This window comes from Mixophyes fleayi, chromosome 11 (assembly GCF_038048845.1).
Source record: "Mixophyes fleayi isolate aMixFle1 chromosome 11, aMixFle1.hap1, whole genome shotgun sequence".
In the NCBI taxonomy this organism is placed as follows: domain Eukaryota; kingdom Metazoa; phylum Chordata; class Amphibia; order Anura; family Limnodynastidae; genus Mixophyes; species Mixophyes fleayi.
The window spans coordinates 43927142-43947747 of record NC_134412.1 but is presented as its reverse complement, the minus strand read 5'-3'; the positions used below and the strand labels follow the sequence as shown (position 1 = coordinate 43947747).

General features: G+C 40.5%; 1 protein-coding gene across 1 annotated transcript; it reads right to left on the bottom strand.

Annotated features, from left to right (window-relative positions):
• Window positions 1–1498: 1498 nt before the first annotated feature.
• Window positions 1499–19041, bottom strand: UBE2S (ubiquitin conjugating enzyme E2 S). Its single transcript, XM_075189809.1, has 4 exons — window positions 18671–19041; window positions 3281–3428; window positions 2548–2738; window positions 1499–2007 (listed from the first exon to the last, which is right to left on the bottom strand). The coding sequence occupies exons 1-4, from the start codon at window positions 18671–18673 to the stop codon at window positions 1714–1716; spliced, it is 636 nt and encodes a 211-aa protein (XP_075045910.1). The 5' UTR covers window positions 18674–19041; the 3' UTR covers window positions 1499–1713.
• Between the last annotated feature and the right edge of the window lie 1565 nt (window positions 19042–20606).

Below are 20606 nucleotides of genomic sequence, written 5' to 3'. Positions count from 1 at the left end.
GGGGGGGAAGCGGTGTTCCTCAAAACACATTTCCCTACCACTGGAATCTCCTGTGTTTTTCATTAACAGCGATTTTCCCTTTCTGTATTTAGGGGAAATCCTGTTAGAATGTGTTCCCCGTACAGCGCTATCACTAGCGCGCCATCCTTCAAGTAGCCACTACCATCCCATAGGAGGAGGGGACTTGGTATGCTCCAGCTGGCTTCCGGGGAACGGCAGCAGTAATGGCACTTTCTGCCTAATGGCAGCGCTCGTCCTGCTATCAGCAGGGAGAGTCTCTTGCCAACTGCTTCCCGCTGTGAGAAGCGTTTTACCTCCTCTGTCTGCGGGGCCACCCCCAGCTGACAGGCGCTTCTCCCACGAGTCAGCTCAGTTGTACACAGAGCCTCTCGCTGCCATCAACAAAAAAAAAAACTTTGAAAAGCAAAGAAAAAACCTATTACCAGTGAACAGTGTTCACTGTCTCTTGGAGCTTTTCTGATGCGCAGCCCTTCTCCTAGGGCACCCAATTCAAACTGAGGTATGTGGGGAATTGGTGGGCGGGATATGCTGTCAGCAGGACAAAAAAAAAAAAGTTGACTCTTTAGGTGCCAGACTCCTCCCCTCCCTACTCAACCCCATGGTTAAGCAGTGTCCCCCAGATGGATGAAAGAGAAAATTATATTCATTCAACAATCTAATACATTAACTTAATTAAAACAATTTTCTTTAACTTTGCAGTTTTAATACAAATACCTATTCAAGTCTAGTTTGTTTTTCCATCAAGACAGGATGTGTGTATAAGTACACTTGCACATTTTCAAGGTCCTTAACTATGACAAACTAAAATATCTATGAATGTCTTCGCCATCTATGCAGGGATATTTTCAGGGGACGGCGAAGTTTTAAATAAAAAAAAAATCACCATAAAACTTTTTTTTATAAAAAAACCACCCAACCCCTTCTCTCAGAGATGTAATTGCAACACTTCAGTGCTTGCATAGCTGCTAAAAATGATGTGCTGGTTCACTTGACTATCAAAAATGTGTTCAACAAGAAAGCTTTGATCAAGAGCTGGATACATATTGCTCTTATAGTTGGCATGGGGAAGGGGTTAAACTAAAATTTTATACTGGCTTCAATATTGACCAATTCTGCAGTACATCTAGCTTGGTTTCAGTAACGGTTAGTCTCTATGAAATGAAAAGTACAGCAATAGGTAGAAAGTGTGTGCAGAGAGTAATTTAACCTATCCAAACTAAACTAAGGCATGGACAAAGTAGAACTGAAAAGGATACTCTTCATGAAAATTTGTATGTTCAGATTTAGCTGTCTAAAAGCATAGATCCCTTTTCATGATAGCCCTCATTTTAAAAGGGTACTAAGTGTCATGTTGATTACATATGCAGATTTTCAAGCTACACTTGATTAAGCCAATATCTGCTGTCATAACTACATGACTGTGGATGCATAAATATTTTAACTTATGTACACAAACATTTAAAAAATATGAATCAGATTCTCTTTATGAAAAAAGTATTTTAATAGATTTATAATTTAAATAACTTAGATTGGAAAAACTATAACAAACGCAGGCTTTAAAAAATAAGAAAAAAGGGGGGAGGATATGGATTTAATTCCCGAAACTTTCCTTGGTCCCTCCCCCACCAGGTCTTTAAGTTCCCTAAAATGATCTCAAACTTTCTTTGCCCCCTTGGATGTTTATTTTTCCACTTAAAGTCGTCTCAAGGCTCTCTTTTTGTCTGTCTTCTTTTTTGCTGCCAACTTCTTATCCCGATCTCCAGCATGCTTCTTGGCCATGGGTCCATCACCAAAAGCCACAGTTGCTGATGCAGAGGAGCAGGGGTCTGTAGGATCTTTGCCCCTTAAAGTTGAATTCTGGGCATGAATTTCAGTCATAAGTCTTGCACGGGATGCATACTCTTCATAGTTCTCCAATAAGAGGCGACCAGCCTCTTCATTCAGTGCTGACTCTGGGTTCGGGTGAATCAATAAACACTTTATTGTCTTAAAAAAAAATATATATAAATGTTAGTGAAAAAAGCATTCCTTTCTCTAACTTCCAAACCTAGTGCATACAAAATTCTGATCAGTAAGCTTTCACATGCCCATTTAGAGTGCTACAACTGTTTATTTTCCCTTTTATGTATTAGACTGAGTATATAACAATCTTCTAGGTGAGGTCTGATGCAAGACATCACCTAGCTTTTTTTTATTAAGGTGTTACCAAGCCTACAACAGAGCTTATTAATGATTAGCAATTGTTTGTATATTATAATCCTGGCATCTCAAAGCAGCCAGATCACTACTTTTAGTTTCAAAAAGCAGAACTGAATATAGTACACTATACAGTGTGAGAGAAGTAGATTACAACAGGCCTACCAAAGCACAACACAAAAAACAGAATAGTAGATATTGGTATGGGAGTAACATGGTGCATGTAGAAGTAGCATTTGGCGATGGATGGAGCTTAATTTTCCAGAGAACCCCCACTATAATATGTATATCACTGCTTTATAGAGATTTACCAACTCCTTTTATACTCACCAGTAACACATGTCTAATACCCAGTTCAGCCTTCCAATCTTTCTTTAATACATTGACACAGATTTCTCCATTAGTACTAACATTCGGATGAAATATTTTGGTAAGAAAGTATCCTTTGGGAGGGGCTGCTGGAAAATCTTTGCCCAAGATTAATTTCATTCTGAAAATTCCTCCTGCATATGGGGTACCCTCTATAAAATGAAATGCAAAAGCATATGATAACCAACAGGATAACATCGACATTTTGTTTCAACCCAGATAAAATAGCTTGAAAACATTGGAAGCAAAAGAAAAAAAAAGTTTTGAAAATTAAAGAATTAAAACATAAATAGCTGCATCAGAGGTAAACTATTTCTTGTGTCAACCAACAATTCATGATTTAACATGCATCACGTTATATGGGTCCATTGCTTACTGGCAATATGCAAATGGTGAACATTTCTTGAATTATACTGATTTCTTGCCTAACAAGTGCAAAACTTTGCTACATGTGGAAATTTTGCAAAGTTAATATTTAAAATGAATCATTTTAGATGGCCAAACTGGCCTTGGGCTACTCCCTTTTATTATGGAAATACCCCAATATAAGCACTTACAAAGCTATATCATCAACTCTTCACTTTTTAGATAGTAAAGTACATTTCTCTGATATTAATTTTTTGGCATTCAGTGATTGAAGAGTTCCTACCATACAGATTTAAGCATATTATATATTAAAGCATTATATACAAACCTGGACCTTCAATGCTAACTTGTACATCAGTTATATCCTCTTCATTTGGAATGATCTTTATTCCTTCTGGAGGATCAGATGTCAAAGTGGATACCTCTTTGTAAACCTGACGAATTATGTGTGGGGGCAAGTTTTCAACGTTTGAATTCTAAAGACAGATAAGAAAAAAAAAAACATTAAAAACAAATTTCCACATCAATATCGTAAACATGTGCAACGACTTCTAAGAATATCTTAAGGTCATTGGCTAGTGAAACTAATGTAGCAATCCTCACAAGAATTACGTGAATTATAACAGCCAAAACTTATTGGTAACAAATTGCTATAAAACATCCCCTGTTCTCAATATGCTTTATGTGATAACAATTTACACTACTGCTCATGAGTCCTTACAACATTAAAATGGAAACCAGGATTATCCAGATACATTCCAATGTAAAAATCATTTAGCTAAAACATCTGTGAAAAACATATGTATCAATGCAAGTCATGGTTACATATTCTACTTAAAGAGAAGCAAGCTGTCTCCAGAAAGCAAGGAAAATACTGTTTTTTATACATTGCCTTGTGCACCATGCAAGCCAAAATACAAACCACAAAATGGCAATGGTAACACCTTTTCCAGAGATCCTCAAGGAGCACACCCAAAGATTTGTTTCTGCAACTGGACCACAACATTACTACAGAAATCAGTACAACTGTTCTACTAAAGCATACATTGACATGTGGTCACATGACATGTAGTTAAAGGCATATAGTCTAGCAAAACAACATGCATGTGTATTTGTGAATTACACTGCAGTGTTTGTGCATGATACAATAATATTTTAACTACTCTAATGTATCAGTTATATAAAATAGGATGTTTTTCAAAGAGAAACTTGTATGACTCACTGATGCTGCTGCTCACCGACATGTAATCTGTGATATGCAAATGAGTGTATATAAAAAGTCAGTGCCCTCATTCATTAGCCCTGATGAAACCACCGAATGGTATTGAAATAATTTTGCTAACCAATGGATTTGAAAAAAAAACAAAAACAAAAAATTAAAAAATGGGCAGTGTTTCATTAGCAACTATCCAATCTCTTTTCATTCGGTCCACTTTCAAGCACCCCACAAATGCAAACATTTGAGTAGTATTGCAAGCTGCTTAACAGCTTAGCATGCAGCTAAAAGAAACAAAACTACATAATCATTCCTTTACAATACTTTCAGTTTACTACTCCCATATCACTCAACTGCTACAATATGGATATATTAATTTATAATAGAATGGTTCCTCATGATTTGGTAGACAGTATTTGAAATTTCAATCAGCAGCGAGGCATCACGCTATGTGGTGCCGTGGGATGCTTTGGTAATGATCTTTGCAACTCACATTACTGTAATTGCCGGTAGGTTACTACGGAACTTTTGTGCGCTCTGGAGTCAGGACACTAGTAATACTTTAGACCATCCGGCTACAAATCTAGATGCAAATGGAAGCCTTAAAGAGTGCAGCTATTGTCACCAATGTCCTAATTCTTTTGAACTGCTTGTTCTTTGAGGGTCCTAGTAACAAAGGAAAAATAATTTTTGAGACATTTGTCAGAAGGGCAAACCCTTCGAAAAAGTAATTGCATAAACTCTCAAGTGGGTATCTTCAATGCCTCAGGCATACTATACTAAAACAGTGTTTTCCCCGGTACCTATTTCCCAGGTGCTACACCCTGTTTTTACTTACTACCCAGCTCTTGGAGCCCAACAGTGTCCTATTAAAATAGAACAAACCATTGTTTCTCCTATTCGAAAAGGCACTATGTGAGCTCCACAGTCAGCAGTGTGTCTAGTATTGGCAGGTGTGGGCAATGACCTACAACATTTTTCAATATTACTGCAGAGTACTACACTGCCCCCATCTGGCTGCTTCTTTGTGCCACCCAGCTGTCAAAATGTTCTTGGGAGAACACTGCAGAATATAGCGAACCATTTTAATGTACCACTGTAAAGTAGCCCATGTGTATTTTTTCATGGAATTTAATTTTTTTCATCCTTGGTTTGAAAGTGTTGGGGACTTGACATTGCAGGCTTGAAAGGCATTGGCAGAAGACATGCAGGGCAGAGGATAAGCTAAAGGTAATCTCGCAAATTGAAGACTACCAGTCCACAATCCATAGCTAGATTTCCTGTAAAGTGAGCTTATGACAGACAACAGAGGTCAACTGTCACATATAATGTAGAAGCTTTATAGACCAACATGTTTGCAGCCTGACACAGCTATCTCCCCCAGAGAGAAATGAGCTTGTAATTTGAGGATAAGGTATCCAACCAAGGCTAGAATCCCAACAGTGCAGTCAAACCAGTGCCAAAGTAGTCTTTAAAAAAAAACAAAAAAAAAAAAAAAACTTTCCACCCAGACGGCATGACTAACTAGAGAACATCAAACCTTTAATTTCTAAGGAATGTTATTACGAAAGTGGTTGCAACCCAACTGGAAATCCATCAACATATGATATTTACGCTAAATTCCAGTCAGGACTCAGGAGACAACATAGTAATAAAACAGCACTGGTGCATGTGCCTAATGAGCCCTGGAGACTGATACTTAGAATACAATGTCCTTTAGAGAACCCCTTTTTTCCCTGAGAAAATGGTGATCTATATCTCAAAACAGGTTACTAGAAAATGGCACCTGCAACTTAATGGAGCATAAAAAAATGTATTACATAGAGAAAAAGATTTATCGTAAGTATAAATCCCGTTTTTTTTTAGGAGTCCATCTGGGGGACACTCCTTAACCATGGGGTTGAGTCGGGGGAGGAGTCTGGCACCCAAAGAGTCAACTTTTTTCAGCTGACAGCATATCACCCCCGCCAGTTCCCCACATACCTCAGTTTGGTTTCCAAAGCCCTTAGGATGATAGGCCAATCAACCAAGACACACCACTCAACAGAGGGGGGAGTGGAGATAAAAGAAAACAAAAAGACGGGGGGGGGGGGGGGGGGGGGGGGGAAATCACAGTGTCCCCCAGATGGACTCAGAGAAAAAGATTTATCGCAAGTATAAATCCCGTTTTCTCTTACATCCATCTGGGGGACACTCCTTAACCATGGGGACTTACTAAAGCAATCCCTCTGAAGGGTGGGACCGCTCTGATCTCTCTGCACGTAGAACACTACGGCCAAAGGAGGCGTCCCCAGACGCAAATACCTTAATTTGGTAGAATTTTGTAAAGGTATGGACCGAGGACCAGGTGGCAGCCCTGCACAGCTGGTCCGCCGTGGCTCCATTACGAGCCGCCCAAGGTGCCCCAACCGACCGGGTAGAATGGGCAACAATACGCTTTGGCACAGGGAGATTAGTATGGACATAAGCCTCCCTGATAGTCAGGGTAAGCCATCTGGCAATAGTTTGCTAAGATGCTGGCCATCCCCGCTTGGAAAAGTCAAATACAAATAGAGAATCTGTCTTACGTATCTTTGCAGATCTCTTAACATATATACGTAATGCCCTCACTACGTCCAAATATTTATTTGTCTTTGTTCCAGGAGTCTGAGGCTCCTCTCTGAACACTGGAACAACTATATCCTGATTAATATGAAAACCTGAGACCACCTTAGGGAGAAAAGACGGAACAGTCCTTAAAACTGCTCTATCCTCATGAAAAACCAGATAAGGTTCTTTGCAGGATAAAGCTCCCAGCTCAGAGACCCTTCAGGCCGAGGCGATAGCAAGCAGGAAGACTGTCTTCCATGTCAAGAACCGCCACTCTGCTGAGAGTAGAGGTTCAAAGGGAGGCTCCTTCAACATGCTAAGGACCAGATTAAGATCCCAAGGCTCCGCAGGATGTACGTAGGGTGGCTGGATGTGAAGCACTCCCTGTAGAAAAGTCTTAACATCCAGAAGCTCCGCCAGCCGTCTGTGGAAATACACTGAAAGCAGATACTTGAACTTTTAAGGTTCCAAGTTTAAGCCCCGCCCCTTAACACTTTAAGAAGGCGAGAAATCTAGCCAGACCAAAGGTTTTAGAATTGTAATACTTCTTACACCATACATACACATTATATATATATATATATATATATATATATATATATATATATATATATATATATATATATATATATATATATATATATATATATATATATATATATATATGCCAGATACGGTGGTAAATTCTGGCTGAAACTGGCTTCCTGGCATTCAGGAGAGTGCCTATTACACCCCCCGAGAAACCTCTCGCTCTCCACAGACTGGATTCTAAGGCTCTGCCATTAAATTCAGCTGGTTCAGCCTCTGACGCAAGAACTGTCCCAGGGTCAGCAGATCTCTTCCCAGCCTTACTGGCAGTACCAGAAAGACTGGACAATCCTCCGGACTGACTCTCCACGGGACCCTGTGGGGCAGGTTTTACCTGTAGCCCCAAGGCCTTGCTAGGATGTCCACTACCAGTGGATCCCTTGTTCTTGCGCATAACTGTGGGACCTTCCTGCCTTTTGTTCGGTTTTTGTCCAGCAACCACCAGCTGAGGACCTATCTCCTCCACTGGTACCTCGAACACAGGAATGCTCCTATGGGGTGGAACCCTGCACAGGGTAAGGTTGCGAAAGATGTCACCATGTTTCCCAGCAGCTTCAAAGACCTGGCTACTGACAGCCTCTTGTCTGACCACTCCATCTAGGACCTCAACTTGTCCTGTGGAGACAACATTCTGCTGCGTACTAAGTGCCTCACTAGTCTCAAGAAAGTCATTCTTAGACGGATTCTGTGTGACCCTTTCAGACTCCAGAAGTTCGGTCATAGACTGAACGACCCGTCTGGACTTAGCACCCCGAATGGGTGTGACAAACCTTTTCCCTCACTGGAATTTCTAAGCCTGTATAGCTTCATTTAAACTAAGCAAATCGACAGCCCCGAGATCTTTCTGATTTGACAGAAGCCAGCAAGGTAACCAAAACTTGAGATGAGCTGGCTCCATGAATTCTATCACGATATCCTGGACCTACTCGTCTACCGAGGACCTTGTCTACTGCTGGGCAAACCCAAGCAGCCGTCCTCCCACCCCACCCTCTGTAACCAGAGGCGGGTGGTAGTCATGCTGCTGGTCTATCCGGCAGCTTGGCGGAAGGAGCTCTCCGCGCCGCAGGGGCAAAGGATGACCTTCCCCTACGGGACGGTCTCCTGGATTCCACGGCCCCTGGATTGGTAGTCTGGCCTCTGCCAGACCCGCCCCCGTAAAGAGGCGGTCTGAAAGAACTAAACCTAGCCCTAGGTCTTCTTGCCCCCTGAAGCCTGTAAAATCCAAGAGTCTAATTCTGGACCAAATAGCATCCCACCCGTATACGGGATGGATTCTAATGATCTTTTAGACTCTGAATCCGCATTCCAAGTCCTTAACTATAATGCCCTTCTAGCTACTACAGCTGTAGCCGAAATAGACGAAGCTATGGAGGCCGAATTATGGGCCGCTTCATATACATAGCCTGCTGCCTCCCTTAGCTGCATGGCCAGAGGCAGTAAATCGGAATCCTGCAAGGCAGACTCTAACTGCCCTGCCCAGACTTCCGTGGCCCTAGCTAACCAGGTAGAGGACAATGCTGGCCTGAAGCTAGTACCAGCGGCCAAGAAGACCGACTTCAGCAGGGATTCTAATTTTTTGTCAGTCGCGTCCTGTAAGGCCACTGACCCGGGTACAGGTAGTGTAGTCTGACGAACCAATCTCGCCACAGGTGCATCCACCTTCGCCACCTGTTCCCAACGGGTCATATCCTCCTCAACACGCCAAACTTCTTTGGCATAGAGAACCTCTTATCTGGATATTTCCAAGAGGCCTCTACAATATCCCTCAACTCAGCTGAGGGAGGGAACCTGACCACCTGCTTAGAAGCTTTCTTAAAGAGAGAGCAGTCCAAGGACGTCGTCTCCTCTACTTCAACAAACCCCAGGGTCTGACGAACTGCTTTAACCAGATCGTCCATACCCTGGTGCCTAGAGTTTCCTTCTGACTCTATAATGGACACATCTGAATCGTCCAACAATTCCCCCTCCTCCTCTGAGGAACTCTCAGAGTCTGACACTGACCACAGCGCTTTAGCTGGTCTACGTCTTTTAACACTACGCTTGTGTCTGGGGTTCTCCAGTAGATGGGTAAGCCGGTCCAGGCCTTTAGCCACTGCTGACCAACCCACCTCTCCTATCTGGGAAACCCCTGGGAGGGTTGGGGAGGGAATTAAACCGACCCCTGGGGAAAATGACTCATCTGTCATTCTTACTGTTATACCCTGAGAAGCCACAGATGTAGATGGGATCTCAACTGGTTTAGATAACAGACTTACAAGGGTATTAACTCCCTGTGTTAAGGCAGCCGCCCACTCAGGAGGATCTACCGTTATGGTGGCGGTGTCTATAGGCTGTTTCACAGGAGCCACAGTGCAGGCCCCCCTGATCCAGCCGTTCACTTGTTAATTTAACATTACATTTTGAACAGACATTATGTTTGGTACGTGTTTTTCTTTTATCTGCCATCACAAGATAAGCTAAAACCTGAATCACGTTTCAAAATTCACAAACACTTCTCCAAATTATCAGGAAACACAGATTAGGTTATTTAACATAGTATTTCTGATTTAAATAAGACAGGCTTGGAGAACTTTAGTTCTCTTATAAACAGTTCTCTCAACACATCATTGTCTTATAATATACATGTCTACACATGCACACACAAGAAAATAAAAGTGATACTCAGTAGGGAAGATATGTGTCAACAGTGCACTTCTCTTCAAATGACTGCTGCAACTGTCCTCCTTTTGAACCTTGGCGCCAAAAGGGATCTTCCACGCGCTCACTCAGCAGGGGGGGGGGGGGAAGCGGTGTTCCTCAAAACACATTCCCCTTCTGCTGGCTCTCCTTCTGTGTTATTTACTTTAACAGCATTTTGCCCTTTGTTATCTTAGGGGAAAACCTGTTAGAATGTGTTCCCCGCTAGCGCTATCATTAGCGCGCCATATTCAAGAATTCACTGCCATCCCATGGGAGGAGGAACTTGGTATACTCCAGCTGGCTTCCGGGGAACCTCAGCAGTAAAGGCGCTTTCTGCCTAATGGCAGCGCCCGTCCTGCATCAGCGGGGAGAGTCTCTTGCCAACTGCTTCCCGCTGTGAGAAGCGTTTCACCTGCTCTGTCAGCGGGGCCGCCCCCCTGACAGGCGCTTCTCCCACGAGTCAGCTCCGTTGTACACTGAGCCTCTCGCTGCTATCAAAAGAAAAAAAACTTGCAAAAGAAAAGGAAAAACCTATTACCAGTGAACCCTGTTCACTGTCTCTCTTGGAGCTCTTAAGGTGCGACCTTCTTCCAAGGACACCCAATTCAAACTGAGGTATGTGGGGAATTGGCGGGGGTGATATGCTGTCAGCTGAAAAAAAAGTTAACTCTTTGGGTGCCAGACTCCTCCCCCCGACTCAACCCCATGGTTAAGGAGTGTCCCCCAGATGGATGTAAGAGAAATATATCTATATCCTTATATATCTATATTTCTATGTAAACCATCTAGCTATATTACCTAGGTGCACCTGTGAGATATTACTCTTAAGAGGGAAGATCATATTAAACAATGTTCCTATCACATGTATGTGTATACTGTAGAAAAATGTTGACCTCCATGTTCTGAAAAGGACAACAGAAAAATGGAAGATGTCAGTGTTTGTTTTTCTTATTCATTTTAGTTGCATAATTATTTTCTCTAGTTATTAACTTACACAAAATGCCCTCAATATTGTTCATGTGACGCATTATGAGTAAATTGTGTTCATTTTTAGTGACCCAGATGTTTGCCCAAATTAAGTTGAAAGAGGAAGTGAACAGTGACCCTGACGAAGTAATTGGAAATGACAAAACGCATAGTGTGGCATTGGAATTGGTGGGCTGATGCTGGGCTGGTTGTACACAAAGGGTTTGGAAACACAGATCAAGATAACATTGTCTAGACAAAGAATAAAGGTGATTGATATTGAACTGTGTCCAGGCTGTTGAACTTCATTCTGGGGCAACTGATGACTGAGTTTTTAATGTACATTTTTTTAAACCTGCTATATATCATATCGCTAGGAAAAAAAAAAAAAAGTACTGCACTACCCTGTGCCCCCCACCTTTTTATATTTCAGAGTCTATCCAGTAAGATAGGTCTAAAAGGAAGGAGCGCAGCAGAAGTTTGCAATATTATGAACGAAGCTTTAGGTTAGCACAGTGAATATTTGTTTTTAGATATATTTTACATACTGATCACCCACAACAATAAAACCTAATTTTTCTAGGTCACCTTTGTGCTGGCAAAACAGCTCTGACCCGTTGAGGGATTGACTCCACAAGACATTTGAAGACATCCTGTGGTATCTGGAACAAAGACATTAGTAGCAGATACTTGAAGGCCTGTAAGTCGCGAGGTGGGGCCTCCATGGCTCAGACTTGTTTTTCCAGCACATCCCACAGATGCTCGCTCTGATTGACATACAGGGAATTTGGAGGACAAATCTATACCTTGAACTCTCACGTTCCTAAACCCATTACTGAACAATTTTTGCAGTGGGGCAGGGCGCATTATCCTGCTGAAAGAGGCCACTGCTATCAGGGAATACAGTTGCCTTGGAGTGTATTTGGTCGGAACAATGTTTAGGTAGGTGGTATGTGTCAAAGTAACATCCACATGCATTACAGGACCCAAGGTTTCCCAGCAAAAAAACTGCCCAGAGGCATGCTATCATCTGACTGACTTGGACATGTACAAATCTATACAATTGTAAAAAACTATATAGTATGCAATAGAATAATTATTTCTTGCTTGTAGTTATACTTAATCATTTTGTCAGATACCCACTCTTCCACAGTACCTGCTGATCTCCACACTAGAGACTTTCTGGATTTGGGTGAGGGACTGGCACCTAATTTAGCAGGTCTGGCCAAGATGATAGAGGCAATGGTTGCTAATGCGAACAATGGCCTGAGAGGACAATTGAAGAATTGCTATTCCTTGTACTAATGCATTCTTTATTCTCTTAAATGGACATGCTATGAAAGGAACAGTAGGGAACACTTAACCCAGTTTGTACTTCCAAGGCTTCACTAGACAATTTATTCCCTCTGCTTCAGTCATTGTTTCTTGAGCGTGTTGGCTTGTCACCAAATCTATTTGTGGGATTCTAAACTTGGCTATTTGCTGAAACTTCTTTATTCAATGCCCATTTCCTAGAATGATCTGAAAACGACTTAAGAATCTTCCACCTTGTTGTCCTATCCCAATACATGAAGGTCCAAGTGGCACTGATCATAAGATTGGTGCCTCATTGTCAGTTTATGACTGTCACAGTCTGATTGTCCATTTGGATTCTTGGATGTTTGAGTTGCAATAGAGGCATAAACATTGTATTACATGCCATACTGCTCTTGATTCCAGGATGTTAGTTTGCACTCTATTCCTTTTGACGCTATGCACCTTGTATTACTTCTATGTTTAGAGGAGTTGCCCCATACTTTGGAGCTTGAATCAGTTACCACCATGAATTCTAAATCTGAGAGGGATAATCCCCTTTCCTTTGATGTTGGATCTTGCCTTTAGCTCAGAGACTTTTTGGGTAAGCCCTGGAAGTTGAACGAATGTTTCCAGATTGTGATCCCATTTTGAGTACCTTTAATCACAGACATTCCCTCACCGAAGACTTCTGCTGAGATTGAATTATATAAGTCAGTTGTTGAATCTTTAGAATTCTCTTGCGACACTAATTCTTTGTCTCTTGATATATCTATCGGTACTCCCAGGAATTGCACCTGTTAAGACGTCATCTTATGACTTGTTAAAGTTGATGATCCAGCTATGTCTCTAAACATACAACCACTTTGAGTGTCTTGATCCAGTATTCTGAATTTCCTATTACTAAAATATAATCCCGATATATATATATATATATAAAAATATCTTGTTAAAGTTGTATATATAATAATAACATTTATTATCAGCAACCTGATTTGCAATATTATATATTATTGTTATAATACATATTATTTTGAGGAATTGCTGGTACAATACTGTAAAAAGACCGTGCAAATATCTCTAAGAAAGTAGATCCGTGAAGTTAATGCCGATTCATTGTAAGCCATCCATGTGACCTCTGTGATGACAATTTTGTAATCACACCCACCATTGTAAAAGTTTTTAAATTGACCTGCAGCCAACTGAGCAACACTTTCTGCTAAGGAATCATGGTCTGCAGGCTGTATGGTAAATGAACTGTCTTTGGTAACTATAATTTAAGATCTAAAAATTAAGTAAATCTTATTGCAAAATCTACAATTGGACTGGACAATATTGATTTATTCTGGAAATGAATTCAACAATCTATATATCTATCTATAGGATCTTATGTGTGTGGAGTTTGTATGTTCTCCCTGTGTTCACGTGGGTTTCCTCCCACACTCCGGAAACTTACTGGTAGGTTAATTGGCCGCTATTAAATTGCCCTTAGTCTCTCAGTCTGGGTATGCTAGGGGATTTAGATTGTAAGCTCCAATGGGGCAGGGACAGATGCGAGTGAGTTCTCTGTACAGCGCTACAGAATTAGTGGAGTTATATAAATAGATGATATGGCAAGACTACAAATCAGTTTCTTGAGAAAAGCCATCAGTTGGGTACGATTACCACCGCTTGGAGAAATTGTTAGGACACGCGGTAGACATGAAAACGGCGTCCCAAGCTAAAGAACTTGAGGAAACGATGTTGCAGTATAACTGAAATGTTAAGATAGGCATACTGTAAATATACTCATGTCAGGAAATCATCTGCTATTGCTCTGAGAATGTATTGATTTTACAAACTGATCAAGTTTTCTCATATCTAAAACAAAGTGTGGAGGAAAAAAAAAAAAAACTGGTATGCACAGGACTATTTGTGTCTCCAACAGTATTAGTAGACTTTTACATACAGTTTTTCTCTGCACCAGAGATTGTGGGCCTCATGATCTTTCTAAAACATTTTTGCTTGGTCAGCCTCTGAAAATCTATTTTGTGCCTCTTGCTTACAATGTCCTGGACCCAAAGGTCCGCAATAGTAAACGTCCAAGTCCCCACATACCTTGATATACTGCCACTCTACAGTTTTGATGGAAACTGGATCAAACCATAGCTATTGTGGATTTCTATTGTCTAACTATATTTCCACAGTAGAAAAAGGTTCACTGATGTATTGCCCAAAAAGTGTCTGGTATGCTGTATATGGACATAGCAAGAAGGCTCCTCTGGCCTACACTGCAGATGCTACACCACCAGCTGAAAGTGTCACAGTATCCAGTGATGTCCGCCATAGGAAAATTAATTCATTTTCTCAAACTCAAATTAATTTTCCGGATTGTCAACACAGATTCTGAAAACCCTGGAAACAGATGCCATGGCAACTCCTGCTTTAATTATATGATTATACACAATGTCTGCTTTTTAGATACCAGTGTCACCTTCCTTCATCTACTTCGGTAGTAGAGCGCGGTCCCTTTGGAGAGCCATCATTTGTCCCAGTGGGCTAATCCTTGTGGAAAAAAACACCAGGACCTTCTCAAACTTTTCAGAAAACATGCAAGGCCAATCATGAATAAAATCTAGATAGTCTTCCACTACCATACTCCGCTTTTGAAGTGACAGGGAAAAAAAAAAAGGATGTTATATCTTCCTTTGGTGTCAACTTTTCCTGACTCTACTCAGCTGATTAAAGATTAACCCATTTGTGGGGTCAGCTATGTAGTCTGTAAAGGAAATGATTTAAGCAGATTATATACCCATTGACATTTTATTCACCTTTTTGCCCTGACAGACACACCCTGTGTTTGCTGTAAGGAAGGACATTTCAAGCCATGAGACTTTTATGTGACTAATTGAAGTGGCGGCAGTGATTTGTATGGAAAAGTCCATTATATTTCAGTTTGAGGCAAGATGACAGTATTGGAGACTGTGCTGGTGGGATGAGAGATCGCTATAGGGGAAGTTACCAGCAAAGGAAAGTCGATGTTTTGTAAATAGAGGTGTCTTTGCAGTGGGAACTCGTATATATCTATTGTCTTCTAGTAAGTGAACTATAAGTCAAGACGGGAAGAGTCCTGAAGCTGATAACTTTTGCATTTGTTTATTATTCCATGTAAGAACCCTATAGTCTCTCTCTCTGTGCTCTCTAGAGTGAAAGCTCATTGGCAATTGTAGCAACTCAAGAGCAGTGTGCTATCTATAAGCAGATGGAAGCTAAACAATGGCACTTGCATTCTTATGCATTTTCAGGTATATATCACATCAGACAGGTGACCATTTGCACAAAGTTGATCTCTAGACTTAAGCCAATGCAGAGAGCACAACAGAAATGTGTTGGATACAGGATGATTGAAAATAAACATTTGTTTTATTATATAAACACATGGATAAATAGTAAAGAAAGACAAGCAAACAAGGTGAAGTCGTTTGAAGGTGAACAACTCCTTAAAGACGCCTAAAACGACAAGCATAAATTGAATCAAGCATGTGGCTGAGAAAAATCACAGCCTGCTTTTACATGTACATAAGCATGTTTTTGCCCCTTTTAGTTTCCTCTTATTAAACTGCTGAACTGAATTACTTCTTACTTTTTCAGAAGGACAGTAATTGCTTGAGCAAACTTACATATCAGGCATCTGTATCGCACATGAGGGAAAAACAATTGCCCACATTACTTTTTCTAACGCGCCCTGCACATTATTACAGATACTATGGTAATAGTGCACATTACCATTAGTACGTTCATTTTTTGCTCAGGGAATCGAGCAGAAGTCTGGGTTAAAATTACCGTATGAATGGTAATAATGAACTTGGTCCATTACTTTTGAGTGTAACGCGGCAAATAGAATTCCCCCTATTACTCTAGCCAGAGGAGTGAGCTACACCAGGACGTAGGGAGGCATGGCAGACCTTCCATTATTTCTTCATTGGAAAATTCTCTGATCAATGGAAAACCTAATCGAAAATATACTGAAATTATAGTTGTACTTCCAGCGCTGGACCACATTCAGCATTTCTGCAAAGTGATCGTTCACAAAAGTGACAAGACTGAACTTCTGCTCACAAGCAGTAGGTTGAAAAGTCACTCAAGGTTTTGACATACTGCCACTGAAAAACTTATATTAATTTAAGATCACAGGCTCTGGTCACGTCAGTCTAAAATTATTACTGCAAAGTTTGCAAACCTGATATACTGTGTACCAACACTGTTCATTTATAAGGACAGGCAACAATAAAAAAAACATACCCCATGACAAGATATAGGGGCATATTTAATAAAGCACGATAGTGCTTTTAACGGGTCATTAAGGTCCCACAGTGTCCTCCGCAAATTTATTAAGGGGCATCGCAGCAGATATCGGATATCTGCTGCTTTGCATTCCTCTTCGTTTTTGGGAGCAGTCACCATTCAACAGAATGGTGACTGCTCCTGGCCGCAATCTAACAAGTCCCGAAAAAACATTTTTTTCGGGAACTTGTCATGTTAATGTACGAGCATACGAATTGAAGAAATCTAATGCTGTCAGCTCTGCTCCGAAGAGCAGAGCTGTACAGCGCATGTGTGGAGGGATCACATGATCCATCCCTGTCACTCAGCACTTTCTCTCTGCAACTATCGTTGCAGAGACAGAGAGGGGATCTGTGTGCGCATGTCCAGTTCTTGGAACTGGACATGCGCAATTGAAGAGTGAAGAGAAGACCCGAAGACAGCGCTTCCGAAGAGGGGGGTAAGTATGATTTTTTTTTATCACTGAAACAGCAGTTTTTCGGAACTGCTGTTTCTGTGCAGGGCTGTACATAAATGTGAGAAGTTCAATCCTTATCATTGCGATAAGGATTGAAAACTACTTTTCACTTTATGTGAATATTGATAAATGTGCCCCATAGGATCTACATATATATTGATGCTGTATACATCAGTGAAGCAGTCCAAGACTGCAAAAACAGAGCTGCCACGCATGTACAACAGCTCCTTCCAGAAAGATGCATGTGCTAACTCCAGAGATTAGTAGCAAGTAGCATATTCAGCTGCATACACGTAGGAAATTTAATTTGGGGTACTATTTATTGTGTGGCATAATATGAACATATGTCATTAGCATGAGAAATATATATATATATATATATATATATATATATATATATATATATATATATATATATATACACATACATACACATACATACACACACCTGGGTTTGACTAGCTTTTAGCGGTACACTGAAAAAAAAAAAGTTGCTGACCCCCTTGTCCTATATATGATTTAACCGACTTAATGTGTCATTCGCAGACTCACTGTACCGGCTGTGTGTACTTACACGTGCATGGCTTAATCTTTGAAACAAGCATATGCTACTGGCAGGATCAACCACGTACACAACCCATGCCAGGATATAGTCCTGAACCTTCATAACCAAGTCAAATTTGGACACATTTTCAGGTTAAATAACCAGATCCCATAAGGTACAAAAGGTGGTTGTACAGTAGCCAGATTGTACATTAGGTCATATTTTCTGCCAGCCCCCCTGGAAGGGGGGGGGGGGGGGTCACAGGAGCAGCATGTAGACACAGCAGATTAGCCCCAGCTGTAGCTGCAGAAAAGCAATGTTAGAGGGGCCACCTTGATTAATTTAAAGCACTGCCTCCTGGGAATGCCAGCCTGCAAAGTCCCAAACTGGAGCCCAGAAACAGACGGAATAGAAAAGGACCATATGATGAATGGTAAGGCACCTATTCAAAACTTCACTGACAGAGTAAACTATAGGAAAGACAACCAAACTAGCATACAATGTAAATGCGCTCATATAAAGCACATATAAAGCAATCAACCTTGTAGAAAGTACAAAATATAACTTCCTCATTCTTCCCTCCACTATACATAACATTCTTAACGTATTAAAGTGTGATTAACTTCTAGAAGTCACATCCATTGAGAGCTTACTTGGTGCACACCTCAATGTGAGGCTAAACTTTGTCAGCCACAGAAATCAGTGCTCGAATCACCTCTGCTTAATAAAAACTTCTGTTCAGTGGTCCATTTAAATACATAGACACCCAATTGAGAACATGCTATTAACCAATGTAACGTTTCTTGAAGATACAGATATTAAAAAACAAACATGAAAAGCTGGCAATAATTCAGTACCACGAAATATATTAGTTACTGTCATTGCAGATGAATACCTAAACACAAGAGAAAGTAGAGTATGGGATAGACATTGGCAAAGGATGATGGCGATTATTTTCTAAACATACCAGAGCATACGTTTAGAAATAAAGCCAAAACCCCAATCTAACGTACATATATATATTTTTTTTTAAAGTACAGAGAAGGCCTAAATACAAACTCACCATGCCTCTACACGTTTATCTCTGGCACACAGGATATCAGCTTTATACCGGTTATGATGCTTTATGTTCTTTTGTTATTATCTGTAAAAGGCAGGCCTGGGCATCAATTTCAATGATAAAAAGGATGTGACGTTGAATGTACAATACGGAGGGTCTGGCCTAGCTAATATTTACAACAGTCGATTTAAATTTTCCGTTTCTTATGGTGCCCACCCCTTTGCAGTTGCCCGGTTTCCCTACACCCAGGCCTTCTTCCCGTGCTTCGGCTCCCCCGGCACTAAGCCACGACGGCCCACCGACACCCCTTCATATAACCTTCGTCTCTTTCCTAAACACGCCTACGCCAAATCATTTCTACTGCCCAATTTAAAGTATAGATACGTCACAGAAACTAACCAATAGCAGTGAGAGTCAACGAATCTTTCTCCGTCAGCGAGTCTTTCATATGACTGACAGTTACAATATCCAATAGCACAAGGGAAAAAGGAGACCGAGGCGAGTCAAGAGTCAAAATTTATCACGGGTTGGTTGGTTTGAATATAACAAAGTGACGCTAATGAGAGAGGGGATGTACTTTCGTTTGGAAAATGTTGCTTTTGTCTTGGGTAATGCGATCAATTTGAAAAGAGATAGGAAGTATCAACCCTACTGGTTGCAACGAGCGTTGGACTGTGATCTCGAGCTCATCATGAAAATCGCATTGTGGTTTTTCTTTTCTAATGTTACAAATGTTCCTTTACATACATCTTACACATACCAACATATTTAAAAAATTTACAGGAAAACTTTGAATTGAAGCTCGCTATGTGGAAACATAAATGTATACGGATACATCTTTAAAACCTGGGGCTGTCTGTGTAAATTATGGACAGTTGGCATCTATGGCATTTAGATTACTCAACTATCAGTTGTTTGTAAGAATAAATATAATCGTGACCATACCCAATATGGTGAATACAACATTCATGCTGATATTTTATATACAGCAAGATTTATAGACCACAGTTATACAATAAATATGTGTTCGGTAATCAATGTTAGAGCTCATGCCTATTGGTACTTTATTTGCATTTTTAATGCTAGTAAAGACGCATATAAAATGCATTTCAAGGGCTATATTTACTAAACTGCGGGTTTGGAAAAGTGGAGATGTTGCCTATAGCAACCAATCAGATTCTACCTGTCATTTATTTAGTGCATTCTACAAAATGACAGCTAGAATCTGATTGGTTGCTATAGGCAACATCTCCACTTTTTCAAAACTGCAGTTTAGTAAATCTAGCCCCATGTGTGGTTTTACTGGCGTTTTAGAGACAATTGTAGGCTTCCCAATGCGTGTACATGCTAACGCAGAAAACAACAATAGCATTATGAAAAATGTTACTGCAATGCAAGTAAAAGACCAATGAGTATGGTAACAATAGAAACAGCAGTAAACTATTAAACAGTATAAACAGTATGAAACGTGGCGCAATCTCTAAAAATAGAATGGGATGGAATTCAGCACATAAACTTTTTCAAAATAAGTACAATAAAGGATATAAAATCCTAAAACGATTAATTTGGTAAATACTCTTCTTCCAATCACTGTTTTGTAGGATGTGAAAAGAAGCAAAAACACAATAGTGCAAGATTGTTCTGCTAATAAACGAGACCTGAGTGATTATTTAGGTTCCAAGGTACCACGTACAACAAGCCACTCTTGATTTTTGAGACACCTTGTGAGTGCAATCACAAGAGTTTTAAAGGTGTTGATCATATTTAGTGACTTTCCTAAGTTTCCAAATAAGGATCATTAGAATCTCCTCCGTATATACAAGAAAGAACGTGAAGGAAAAAGAAAAGAAATTGAGGTTAATAGCTTCTGAATATGTGTTTTAAAACAAAAAGTCACTTTATTATACTCACATTTAGAAGTAAGTGCATAGAACATATA